General features: G+C 35.4%; 1 protein-coding gene across 3 annotated transcripts in view; it reads right to left on the bottom strand.

The window, feature by feature from the left end:
* Nucleotides 1-843: 843 nt before the first annotated feature.
* LOC135470402 (inositol-pentakisphosphate 2-kinase-like) overlaps nt 844-14,232 on the bottom strand; it is a 29,971-nt gene continuing 16,582 nt past the window's right edge. For 2 of the 3 annotated variants that reach the window (XM_064749323.1, XM_064749321.1), the window contains exons 11-14: nt 13,864-14,005; nt 13,470-13,569; nt 7,771-7,844; nt 844-2,094 (exon numbers count right to left, since the gene is read on the bottom strand). In XM_064749323.1, the coding sequence (XP_064605393.1) occupies nt 1,884-2,094; nt 7,771-7,844; nt 13,470-13,569; nt 13,864-14,005 (527 nt within the window). In that variant the 3' untranslated portion in view covers nt 844-1,883. The remainder of the gene's footprint in view (nt 2,095-7,770; nt 7,845-13,469; nt 13,570-13,863; nt 14,006-14,232) is intronic. The other variant, XM_064749322.1, reaches the window with a different exon arrangement.

A 14,232-nucleotide genomic window follows, 5' to 3' on the forward strand; every position in this document is an offset into this window, starting at 1 on the left:
TCATTATTTCTGTATATTAAAGCCATTGTGGGTAGATGACAAGATGCTCACAGGTTATGTACAGGGCTTAACATATGCAAATTGTGATTAACCCATCATACATGTACATAGGGTAATAATTGCTTGAAGAGCTTGTTGTACATGTATGTAAACAAAATATTTTTGCCATTTCATGACCATATACTGTAAGTCATGATATCAATTTCTCATAAATATAAACAGCACTTCAAAAACTGTGATATTATCATGGGTAAAACTGTTTGACTTGGTTAACAATAAGGACTTACCCATGGTGAATGGTTAACCATAAGGACTTACAAACAGTTTCAAATTCAGTTATTTATCTTTGAGTTGGAGTATTCCTTTATCACAGCAATTATAGTTATGCTGGAAATGGAAAAAATATTCATTTTTGTCATAAACTGTATATACCAACAGGTTAAAATTACTTAAGAGCCTTTACAGTTACAAATCTGTCCAAAGGCGACTAAATTTCATACACAAATTGTCAATAGTAAAATGATTATTACTAAACAGACATTGTCTTAGCAGTGTTATTCTATACCCAATATACCTAGTAAAGGTTACAAGAGGATAACATATACATGTGTGTTTATCCTTAATATCCATGATGAATGCCTTATATTAAGCCCTGTAAATGGTCCTATGAACTATAATCAAATTAATTATTATTAATAACAAATTATTAAATGATGTCATACAATAAATAATACAAAATATAGCACAGACTGTGTACATTACATATGTACATACATACACACACACACACACACATATATATATATATACATACAAACACATACATACAGATCCAGTAGGGAGATGATATGCCATGGCTTATGCCAGGAAACAAGTTGTATTTCAACCCATACTAGAATCAATTTTTACTGCGATTTTTAAATCCAGTCTGAAGACTTGACATCTATGAAAGTTACATTGTAGATGACTATCTAGCTTGGGCTAAAATCTAACTGCCTATAGATCGATCTAGTGTGTGAATGAAGAGGGCATATGTACCCTGATCACTCATACTAGGTATCATGGTTAGTATCAACACACATTTCAATATTAGGTCACTTAACTGACCCAGATAGACACATTCACAGCATATGTTGACTTTCCTCCCCCCATACATACCACTACACACTAGCAAGTATTTTAATATGGTGTCAGTTCCAAGTTCATCCCCTATCTCATAATCACAGTGTCGTATGTTGCATCAGGCTACCAGCAAACTGCAGCATGTTTTATGTTCACTGCAAAGAATTCAGAGCATTGCTGGCCAGCCAATATGGAGTTGGACACATCAGCCTTAAGGTTCAGCCATGCAAACAACTTTATAAGTAAGTATAAAAGTCTCCAATCAAAATAAAGATCACAGATTCAACTTGACATGTAAACAATAACATATTACACAATCCAGTAATTTGATTTATACACTCAGCTGACTGTACTTGTTGTCTTGAACATTTAGCTGAAACCATCTCAATGCAAAAGATATCTTTTTTTTTTCAGTTTATGTTTAGATTCAAATCTGCCACAGATTTTTCCTTTTTCATTTTCCTTGTGTGTTTTCTATTCTAATTCATTTGGCATAGTTTTATCTACATGCAGACCAACAAATGACTTGTGGCGAGATCAGTATGCGAGTTATAAATATCTGCCAGAGTAACAGTTTCACCAACAATCTTGAAATTTGCTTCCAGGAAACACTCATTAAGCTCTCTGTAGGGGATTATAGGTTTCAATGGAAGCCCTTGGATCAAAACATTTTAATTCTTGTTTTCACAATAACGGCCATTCCCTTCTTGATCGTTGTCAGTGTTGAGAACCAAGAACTTGGGGACGTTTGCTGAACGCAATCAGCTCTGCTCAGACTGCTGCTCTCTTTCCATCATGAGGGCTTTCCTATAAGCCTCCATTATATCTAGGTCCTGCTGAAAGTACTTTGGGATTTTATCAAAAGGTTTGGGGTCTAAGTCTATGGTGCCCACAGAGAACTTGTACAGCTGTCCATCCAAGTCCACCAAGGTCTGATCAGGGTTGTTTGCCACGTACCAAGAGTCACATTCACTGGAATGATAACAAGGTAGAACATGTGTAAATACAATGTGAAGCTCCCAGTTTGATGAAAAAGATTATTCCTCCATATATACATATCCAAGTGTACAGAATTAACCTAATGACACATCTGTAATACATTTTACAAACCAGTATCTATTGTTAGGAATTACACACTCGGGTTTTAGCAAAGATTCTAGTTCTCAAAAGATGTCTTAAACTACTGAAAATCCACTTTCTAAATGCAGTATAACAAACTGACACATTTTACTATTAACAGTGCTTTAGACCAAAATTAAAAGAGCTACACAGTGTTTGTACAACACGTTCCACACAACATTTTTAGTGATTCCACTATTATATTTACAAGTCTATGTGGATAAACTAGTCTTTTTTAGGCAGCAACAAAAGGTTATTTTTCCCTTTTAATATCTAACTTCTGTTTTGAACTTTCCATGCTTTGAAATCTTTTATGAGTGTCCTAACAGTTCCCCTTAGTCCTTTAAAGGAAAAGCTATTTATATGTTTCTGTACCTGTAAGATTTTATAAGAAGGGTGTGGTGAGAAGTCCACATTTGGTGATTGGCGATATTATTTGGCATATGATATCAGAGGAACAACTTCATGCCTGGCTGCATGTCCTACAACTGAAGTTAACCAACTTGGGTTTGAATCATATAATGACCATGGTAACCAAATACTGTTCAATTATTAGGTTAACAGAAGGTGTATATTCCCTGACACACCAGGCCTCCTGCACTCCACAATACTGATACATACAGTAGGATACCGTTTTATTTCACAATCTCTGTTTCAGAGGTGAAATTAATTGCCGGTTCCCATGCAGTCAGTAAAAATTCATAGAGGACCTACATGTAGCGGATCACTTTACCAATAATGCGTGGCTCTGGGAAACTCTAGAAGAGGCCTACAGGCTTAATATGATGAAACAGCAGCTTGGACCAGAGTCCACTTATACCAGCATGTCATCATACACATGTACACTATTAACACAGCACAAAATGTGGGTACCCTATAATGCAGCCAATTACCTCGTAGACACGTAAAACATTGCGCCCTGACCTCCAAAACAGCAACTTTTATGGTCAAAATAAATATATCTATACATAATTGTTCAGTGAGGTCTAGTTACTTTTAGCAGAACACAATGAACACACTGGAAGGAATGATATATTCAACAATGTTTCTAGTCTGATGTTGTAATTTACTGACGAGAACATACACCTACATCTACAACATATACATATATTTCCAACACTTGTACATATCTGTCCTATCTACATGTAAACTTATCAAATAAATACATATTGTCCAACCTGTTTTTCTAGTCTTTTAATGTATGCATTGCGCTAATGGAAAAGGTGGAGATGGGAAACTGAAAAAGTCACACATAAGCACAAGTCAATTTCATACGTTCTGATCACAATGGAGATAAAGTAATGAATATAATTAAACTTGGATTAGTTTTTCAGAGCAAACAAAAATGTTACTGTTTGCATAACTGGAATATAAATGTACGCCCTAGTGAAACCAAGGAAATATTGTGTGGGAATGGATGTAAGCTTACATTATTTTGAAGGACACACTGAAATTCTACTTATACCTAATACAAACATATATGCCTGTGGCCAACCTGGAGTGATTTAAATTAAATCCAGACTAAGTGTACATGTGCAATGTACATGTAATACATTACAGCCCTTAGCACAACATTCCCCACATACACCCACAGCCTGTATACCCCTCTTCAAAAGAGCCACAATAGACAGAATTTACTTTTGTCAAACAGGCGGCACACCCTCTACATGCGGACTATATCAAATTAGGTCAGTCGTCAGCAGTTTTATTGGCAAACAGCCATCTTCATGACAAAGTCTATTGATTTTGCTGTACAGGAATCAAAGCCTGCTAGAACACCTGCTCTAGGCAAAAACGACTATGCAGCAAGTACACAAGCAGTGGAAAATATTGACTTCTTTCTATTCAACATGAATACCATTACCGTAAAGACACCTACAAAATATGACATAGATTTCACATGGATAACATGAATGTGAATGTTCCACCTGATATGTAATAGAACTCAACTGCAGATGATTTTGCTTAAGGTATGAACAAAGAGGAACACTGAGCATTTAAGGTGTAGGCAAGCGGATTAATATAAAGAAGTTAGAGCCAGGGAAGGCGAAAGATAAGCTACAAAAAATCTGATCAATAATCAAAAAAAAAAAAAAAAAATTTTACAAACAAATGTTTTATACAAAATAACTACATCTTTCATCCCATGAAACGAATATTCTTAAAAGTTAAACCTCCTGAAAATTTTCCTCCTAAAATAGATTTATTTTGGTAAGTCCTCTTTTTACACCAATAGAATGTTGCAAAACACTGCATTGTTGGCATTTTAAAGCACATAAGTGTTTAAATAGTGAAGATAGATATATTTACCAACACACAGAGATTTCAAATTAAAACCATATATTCTAAAGATCATGAACTTAATTAGTTATTATTATTAGCTGATTACGTAACAACCTCTTACACAGATATTAAACAGCAAATTAAAAATTGTCGCCAAGGTGTAGGGATGTTTATTCCATTTCAATACAAAGTAACATCTTTTGTATTAATATTAACACAAATAATTTGCCAGAGGTCTACTTTGGAATCAGTTTCATCATTGTTGGAAATAAAGCTGTTCTACCACAAAGGTTGCTGATGAAAGAGCCTAGCTGATACGATGATACCACACAGAAGCTTCTGGAACAGGACTATTCAATACCCAGCAATTACTGGCAACAACACCAGCCATAATTTCATCAGCCACCTTGAACACAAGGTTCAGTCGCATGTATTTGCCGTGTTCGAGTGACACAAGGTCCAGAGTCACACACTGTACACTTTTTAATGCAATAATACTACACATGTAAGATATAAGATTATATAAAGCAATGCCAACATATCCAACATAAACCAAACCCTCACAACCCTGGAAGTGTAAACTTTAATATTTTAATGTTGCACATCACTGAATCGCAAGAGTTACGAGCTAATAAGCTTTTCAAATACACTCACAGGAAAACTAAAATAACCCTCATGCATGTGAAAGTGTATATATAGTTAGTGAGAGCAAAACTTCGGAAAGGTTGGGAAACAGTAGGTACAATTATATTTATTCTATTATGTTTATTTATTCTAGTACATGTTTTCTGTTTTATACCCCCTGGCTCTTGCCCTCCACCACTGACACCTCTTTAACCCCCTCACCCATTTTACATGTAAGTCTAACCTGTATATATGAACAGTTACAACACATTAGTTCACTGTTTGTTTCTTGATGTTTGCATACTTTACCACAAAACTTGACCGCAATAATATATAAGTACTCTGGCACCCAGGATACGCCCCTCACCTCAACCCAATACCCCTCCCACTTAGATACCTTTCCCCAAAAGGGCCTTCACAGGTAAACTCATCCCAATGCAATCTAAACAGGATGTTCAACGTTCTTCACGTCACATCACGAAAGTACCCACTGTAAAACTGACCCAGTTTTAGAGGTTGTAGGGTAATAACATGACAGGTGTTTTGTCAGAGGCTAATGGCCCGAGATAAAATGTGTCACTCGCATGACCTTTGGAAAGCACAAGCAGAACTGTGAAATTCTGCTGACTGAAAACTCCAGCTGACAGGTACACTTAATCAGCTGACAGGTTACACAATAAACACTGTCAACTATCACTGTCGCCCATATATAACTATATGGGGGGAATGTATCAACAATTCCTACAAAATGTCAAACCACAGCCCCATTTTCCATGATCCTATCACAGTTGTCCTGATTAAAAAGAGTAAAACCCCAAAAACCAGAGATTTCTTCCAAAATCTAACACCATAAATTCAGGATAAAAAGATACAAAACTGACACTGTTTCTTTCAACTTCTAGTATGCATGAAAATTAATTTTAAAAATGTTAAAAACCATTTCCAATGTTAGTCTATATATTTAATTTTGATGTGTTACTTTTTTTTAACCAATCAGAGAATTTCCCCTGCTTTAAAGTTGAGGAGTGAAACTTGCTTTGAATGTAACATGCCAATTACCAATGGCACCAAATTCCTTACAACTTTCACACATAAAAGTGGCAAATATGTATGTAATTTATGACTACAAAATTAAATTCATACTGATTAAAATTGGCTAACTTCAGCATTCATATAAAAAAAAGACTGTCTACCTATAAAACTGTTTCCTTCAAAATATTTCCTTCCCATAGTAATCAGGCAAAATTAATCTTCAACCTTTTCAACCATTAGACTTTTTTCAGTGGAATTTATGCATACAATTATTATGAAAATGATGCTAAAATTTTGGTGTGTTGTTATAGCTGCAGGCTTCCAAAAACTGTGCATAATATTTCTCTACACCCCATAGTTCTCTCAGAATGTTTCAAAATATTGGTTGCAAAGGTGGTTCAAAAGGTTGAAGAATTAGGATATATGATGCAAGAACATTACATGGTAAATCCAATAACATTTAGTCGAAGGTCATGTACTGCCTTGCCACACTAAATTCCCTGTGTTGATCCTTGAAACAAATTATGCACTGATATGTAAGAGAAAAAGATTATAACCATTATCAGCATTCTTCTTTTTAGACTTTGATGTAGACAACAATACCACTTTCTTGTGCCATGTTCAAGTCTTTAATTCAAACTGCCTTAGGTCAGGTTTAAAGCAGAGGGTTATTTAACAAGCCTTCAATACAGGTAAGAATGCATCTGGACAAAGCAATCCTACCTGAGGCTAAAATTATTCCCCTGCTTTAATAATAGGTCCACAGCGACCGTAAGCTGTGTAAAACCTCTTATGATGACAATATATGTTGCTTATCTAGCAGTTACTATGCAACACTGGCACATATATAAAAATGATTAAAGCATGTTAAAAGGTTTAATTCTCAAATACATAGTAAATTCCTTTCAATTTACCTGCACATTATAAATATAACTGAAATCAAAATGTGGAATTTATTACTTATTCTGACAGTCGGTATTATAAAAATTTTGTAAGCATTGATATATCCTTAGTTTATATCAAATGAAAGCCCTCATTTGTTACATACAGTCAATCTGTCAGTTTCAACCAGGGATGTTTACAGAAATGCAACTAAACAGGAGAATGTTAATCTTCTAAATTATGTTTATGGGTGTGATTATTGCAAAAATAATGATATTCTGTTGGTAGTTTTATGTAAGCTTGACTACTGCCATGTTTAAAGTTAGGTAAAGTAGCCATATCAGTGCTCTAAAGGTGAGCTGTTTTGCACTGATACAACTCTATGTTGTCATAATGATGTATTATACAAATATATGACAGTTTCCAAAGTGGGGAAATTAATGGACTTGGCACTGGAGGTTAAGACATCTTGACAGAAATTTGGTTCCCTGTACCTGAACTCTTTCCTGGAAATGTGTCCGAGAAGTACCATAGGTACCAGTCTGAGAAAGTATGCTGCCAAAAATAAAAAACTTAATTCTTGAAATAAATACCAACAAAGTTACATGGATTGTTGTAACATTATGATCACAACAAAATCTATATTGCCCCTTAATAGTGTATTAGTTGTCATGAATTGAACTTTGAAAATCTCCCAACAATTCATACCTTGCATCAATAGGCTGTAATGATATCATTATGGAACAGTCTTGGACCGTCATTGACACCAGGAATTCTTTTATCTGTAACAAAAAAACAAAAAAAGGAGACAAAACCCACATCCTCACACACCCTTATGGCTTTTATAACATCACCATCACATTCTGATTTAATTTGTTGAGAAACATTAACACAGGTTTAGAAATAAAACGATTAACATTTAATCTTACACACAACTTAGAACCTGAATTGTTATATATAATTCATAACAGAACACTAGTGTTTCCTAGAGTGTAAACGATTTCTGTATGCCACACAAATTAATCTAATCTGGGATTAAGAGACTGAGGGATATGAAACTCTATTGCTCTCGCTCAGTCAGGTTTGAGAATCATACTTTTGCTTCGCTTGATCACGCGGCAATCTGAGACTTCATGAGATTAACTCACCAGCCACAAAACTTTTAAGAAGACATGGCTTAATCTTTCAAGAACGGTCAAAATACGCCTAAAGTCAAGATTCCGGAAAAGGTTACTGAGGTCAGTATAGTACATGTCTGCTTACGTATTAGTTCAACTATCATGAATTAAACGGAAAATTATTTCTGCATTTCGGCTGTTGTAAAGACTAGAGTTAAATTTATGTGTAATTTTTTAACATCAATCCATTCATGCTTCGCTGAATGAGGTTGGCCAAATATGGAGGAGGCCCTTTTCAGATGTAGTTCATGTAATAAATGCATGTGACACACAAACGTGCATTCAACCCTTACCATGTTTATCTGTATTAAAGGAATCTAAAAACCATGTTCTAGCACTTGAACTCTAGTGGAATAGTGGTATAAGCAACCAGCTACGGTCCCGACATGCTGCCTGATGGAAGCTCTACTCCAGAGCATTTCACAAGTTAAGTAAAGCCTTCCAAAAAAAGTACAAATCGCAAAGTGACTATAATGATAAATGTCCAATTTGCCCTTTTCTTTTTTTCGTATGCAAAATGAACACCTCCCCATTTAAGTTTAACCAATGAAAAATCCCTAAAAGCATGACACTGTGGGGGGGGAAATGGGGTCAGAATGCATGTGGCATTCAACATATAAATATAATTCTAGTTCTTATAACTCCCTTCATTTCTTGTGGTATGATCAAGATTGTTGTCAAAATGGTGTCTTCTCAAAAATCGGCATCATCTGGCCGAGGGGTCGTTTTTTCAGTTTTATTCAAAGAAACATTAGTCCACCCCAAGCCTGAACAATGTTCACTTTTAATCAACATGATTTAGAAAAAGTAATAGTAAATATTTGTTTGTGTTACGTAAATTTGCTGCAATTTTTCTGTTGTTGAAAACATCTAAAAATAGAATTTTCAAATTTTTCTTTGTGTTTTTAGTTTTCACCCTAGGGCTTTAAAGTTTACACAAGTGAAAAAAAACTGCTACGGAAATCAAACTTAAAAATTGCAATGCTGTCGGGTCTGTTCATCTAATCAACTGATCAAGACGACTTGTCCAAAATTCAGTCACCATGCTAAAATGAGTGACTAAAATCTCATACATTACAGATTGTAAGTGCCATGCAAACAATTTCACGTCTATGAGTCATGTTCTTTATCCTCAAAAAAAAAGGAAAACAAAGCACATTTTATTTACATTGAATTGTCATTTTTGGACATGTTTTTTTTTTCAATACTTCCTTTGTTATAATTTTTGTTTTCTGTTAAAATGTGAACAGCAGTAAGAAGTCTGCTGTTTTGTTATAATTTCTAATTCCAGAGTGCAGTCCTGCACAGGCAGATGTACAGTAATAGAACTATTTAAATTCTGGATATCTATTTCAGCCACCAGACACAATAAATATTGCTGGTGGTGTCTTCAATTTTTTTAGTGTTTATTGCATTTATTTACAACATTATGGCATATAAAATGAAAATCGACCAGTAAAGTTAAATTAAATTGCATAACATTGTGAAGTTCATAGCGCAGAAAATTTATTAACTGTCAGCAGGTGTATGGCTGGTGAAGCTTGGTTCCATCTGATGTTAATAGAATATTTAGATTTGGTAGGCTATACTTACGTATATATTTAAGGGAAGGGAATGAAAATGTGCCATTCAGCTCCAATTGAAGTACTGTTGATTTTCATGCGAGCTTATGCAGAATTTGTACACATTAGATTTGAGCCTAAATGCTGATTTAACATTTTAGCCCTCTCTGTTATTGTAAACTGTCTTTACAAAGCGTTTGTCTTCTTTTGTAGAGTTGAATACTTATGCCTCGAAAATCCAGAATTAAGAAGCCAATTGGCCATCATCAACCAGACAACTTGTACCCTGACCAAACTGAATTCAACTCAGATGTCAGATGTGTGTGGTATCAAGGGAGAGGCTTCTTGTTTAAAACAATGTCGAAGCCATTCTCTAATTTAGTGAAATGGCCATAACTCTTCAGACATCTAAATGGAATGAAGAACCCATTCTGAGTGACATGGACTTTTTAATGTGCTATCTTCTTTCTGCATGATCAGAACCGGATCTGACGCTCACTTTTAAAAACTGTGAAAAGAATCGTCGTAAGTAAAATATTCTTCCACGCAACAAAACATATCGTTCAAAAAACATGCAGATACCTGCAGCAAGGTTTTTATAATTATGAACACGAATCAAGACAGAAAAATACAATAACTGATAGCAAATAAGCAATGCAAGGACCAAAGGCCTTCGACCAGTACCAAACACGTAAACAGTTCTTAAAATTTATTTGATAGCTGTTTTATGCCGTACTCAAGAATATTGCATTTACATGCCAGCATTAAGGTGCATGAAAACAGGGTTTAAAATTTTATGACATAGTCTTTGTATGGAGTTCTTGAGATATATACATGTAATTAAAAATTAAGGTAGGTCTGGGAAGGTCTGGGAAGGTCTGGCGGCAACCTGTGGATGGTTGTGGGTCCCCCCACCCCGGGGGATACCTATGTTTATAAGTGACAGCAGGGGCAGCTGGGATACATTGAGAATGTCTTCCTCATGTTTGGCTTTTATGAAAAAAAGTGCCAGCGTCAAGGTCAAAAGATGATAATAAAACATGAAAGCCACATATAAAGTTTTGTAAGTGTCTTTTTAAGTATGACTTTTATAAGTATGCACAAGAAAATTCCATCATTACACTCCATGGTAAGCAGCCGTACACACAACTCATTTATGATGGGACATAACACCATTTATTTCTACTCCGTCAGGTCTCAGTAAGCCCCAGGTTGTACAAAAAACATCACCTGAATTCTGCAAAAACACAAAGACTATCTGGACAGCTGAAAATGTCACAAATGCAACAAATACACTATCACCGACACTGATTTAATAATAGGGATTTTCCCATATAACATTTTGAGGAACGAATTTCTACATCCACCCTGTTTGTAACCAAGGAAATCTTCCATGCATGTGAAGAAGCCAACAGTGGCAGGAGTTTTGAACATAACCTAGCGGGCATTATGGCAACTGGCGTGTTGACTATATCCTCTCGGTCTGTCGGATATGATATCGGATATGATAATGGCTCTGTCCACGTAGACATCAGCTCACTTTGACAGCCAACGATAGTTCCCGAAACAGTCTAGACATGTCAGGGATTGCCGTGTGCTACCCAGATTTTGTGTGCCACCAGTGAGTCTAACACCGTGATCTCTGACAGCAAAGTTCTATATTCCTCCGTCTCTTAATCCCAGATCTAATACATTACATGTATAAAATCTAAAAGCCAAGACCGTCAATGAAACTACTGAATCAAAATACTTCCTAAAACTTCAGACTTACCATGAACATACTCAATCTCTTTGAATTTTTTATGCTGTACAATGTGAAATGTGAAATCATCATTCTGTTTACAGTACTGCCTATCTCTATGCAGTCTACTTATGTAACACATCCCACTCTACTCTCTAATTACAGGACAATAAACATTTATTCTGTTATTTTTTTTTTTCACCTAGTGGCACCATCATGTCCTTATCAGTTTACACTTTTCAGTTTATGTTATCTGATACCACACTGTCTGTTTTAAAGTAAACAATAATACATTCTGACACATTTGATCGGTTTATTTACTGACACAACTAAAGTTCTGCAGCACACATTACATATATGGCACCAACCTAAGTTGTGCAGCAATAGGCTAAAGCTGGCTAAGTTGAGGGAATTAGCATGACACATGTAAAAGACATATGTTCACTGTTGCCCTAGTAGTTACAATCAACTACTGCCTACAATCTCTTCATTCTTACAAATCTTTAACAGTCAGATTTCTCACGATTTTTTTAAAAAAAAAAACATTGTCCAGGTTATAGCACAATAAGGCAGCAGAATTTATGACAAAATTACGAAAATATGCTTTAAAAGCGTTGAGAGAGTTGGAAAAAGGCCACATGTAATTACGACAAAAAGTTTTGATCTAGCACGAGCACACTTTACAACATGTAAAGAGTAATCTCCCTTGATTTTCTGACAGATTAGGTACAACTTGGCTTAAGATGGTCATCTATCTTGCACTGTAAACTGCGTGGCGTTGTTCCACAATACAGTGTATTGTGACATTATTCTAGACTTCATGTATAGCTAATTTTTTCGATAACCGTTTCTGAAGTTCTAACTGTATCGTGATGTAATGACTATACACCATATACAGTTTCTGAAATAAAGAGGCGACACATGACTGCAAAACTTCACCTCAATATATAAATGATATAAATCTTTACCTCAACATGTGTTCCATTATTAATGCATATGCAGTGCATCAACAATGAAATATCCCCCTCAAGTTATTGTCCTTTACAAGTATGCAAACGCTGAGCTCAATACATGTACACGAAGTACTTTTTTAAGACCATACCTAACATTTCCCTTAACATTGCTTTCACCGTTATTGGATGCCAAAACTTGAGGTTTGACATTATCTAAAAATGAGTGAGTCTGCAGATGAGTCATGGGTTTCCCCCGGGCTCTGTCGGGTTTCCTCACACTACAATGTTGGCCACCGTCATATAAGTGAAACATTCTTGAGTACGGCATAAATCACCAATCAAATAGATAAATCAATTAATCAATTTAACATCAGGCTCATTACCACTGAATATTTCATTTCTTCAGTGTCTTCAAATAACACCATCAGTGAATTATCAAAAATTTTTAAAAAAAAAACTCATGCATATTCATGTAAATTGTAAATATAATGTTACATACTGTAAATCTTTAACCTTTCAACAACTAAAGGACCATCTTCAGTGGAATTTGTGCACACAACTCTCATCAAAATGACACCAAAATGATTAGCTTGTGTCAATAATGATGCAAGCTTCATAAAACTGTTTGGATTATTCCTCTACGTCCCATAGTTCTCTCTCAAATGCTTCAAAATATTGGTTGCAGTGGTAGAAAACCTTGAAGAATTAGGGTGTACTATGTATCCTTAACAGAGGTGATATTTCATAGAATGAGACAAATAATTTATTTATTTATCTGATTAGTGTTTTACGCTGTACTCAAGAACATTTCACTTACATGACGGTGACCAGCCTTATTTTGGGAGGAAACCGGGCAGAGCCCAGGGGAAACCCACAACCATCCGCCGGTTGCTGCAGACCTTCCCACATACTCATGGAGAGTAAGGCAAATAATTACAAAAATCCCAAGCTGAGAGAAAGAAAAGATATTTACCTTTTGCACCATAAGCTCTACACTAGACATTGGTGAACAACTAGCTTTCTTAATCTTCCAGCTATCCTTGCGGTAGGGGCCATCCAGCTGCCATGTACTGCTAGGAGGAAAGACAAAAGTATCAACACAATGCAGGACATTTACAACACCAATCAAAGCACTGGTGACTTTGGTTCTCTTTACAGTGTTACACACACATAAAATCTGACAATTGTTCCATATTTCTATCCAAGCAGATGAGTCAATATAAACAGTAAAGTTTGAAATTTTACACATCAAATATATGATACTAATCTTGTAGGTTCTATCTCTTCAGATACTAAAAGTAGGTGAATAAACATATCTTTGTCACAAACACACAAGCTGTTTAACAAATAAAGGGTTCAAAACTTACCTGCTGCAGTCTTGATTGTCTTTAAAATGTTGTTTAAGACGTTTATATAATAAAATAATGCCTTCAATGTCTAAGTCATCAAGATGTTGGATGCGTAAAATGGTATCCAATATACAGCCTGAGGGGAGCCCAGTTGTTTCACCTGTAGAAATACAATAGACTTTTCATTAAATCTTAATGAAAAGAACATCATTCCATTGCTTACATGCATTTTACATCTATGCATCATATGTAACATAAAGAATCAACACAGCTGTGATTGACATGATCTTATACATTGTGAGGAGGTTGAGTGGTTAGCGGGCTAGTTCAAGTCAATGACACTGGAGCCTTTCAGTAAAGTAGTCAATGTGAGATCAAGTTCAGGTA

This window comes from Liolophura sinensis, chromosome 7 (assembly GCF_032854445.1).
Source record: "Liolophura sinensis isolate JHLJ2023 chromosome 7, CUHK_Ljap_v2, whole genome shotgun sequence".
In the NCBI taxonomy this organism is placed as follows: domain Eukaryota; kingdom Metazoa; phylum Mollusca; class Polyplacophora; order Chitonida; family Chitonidae; genus Liolophura; species Liolophura sinensis.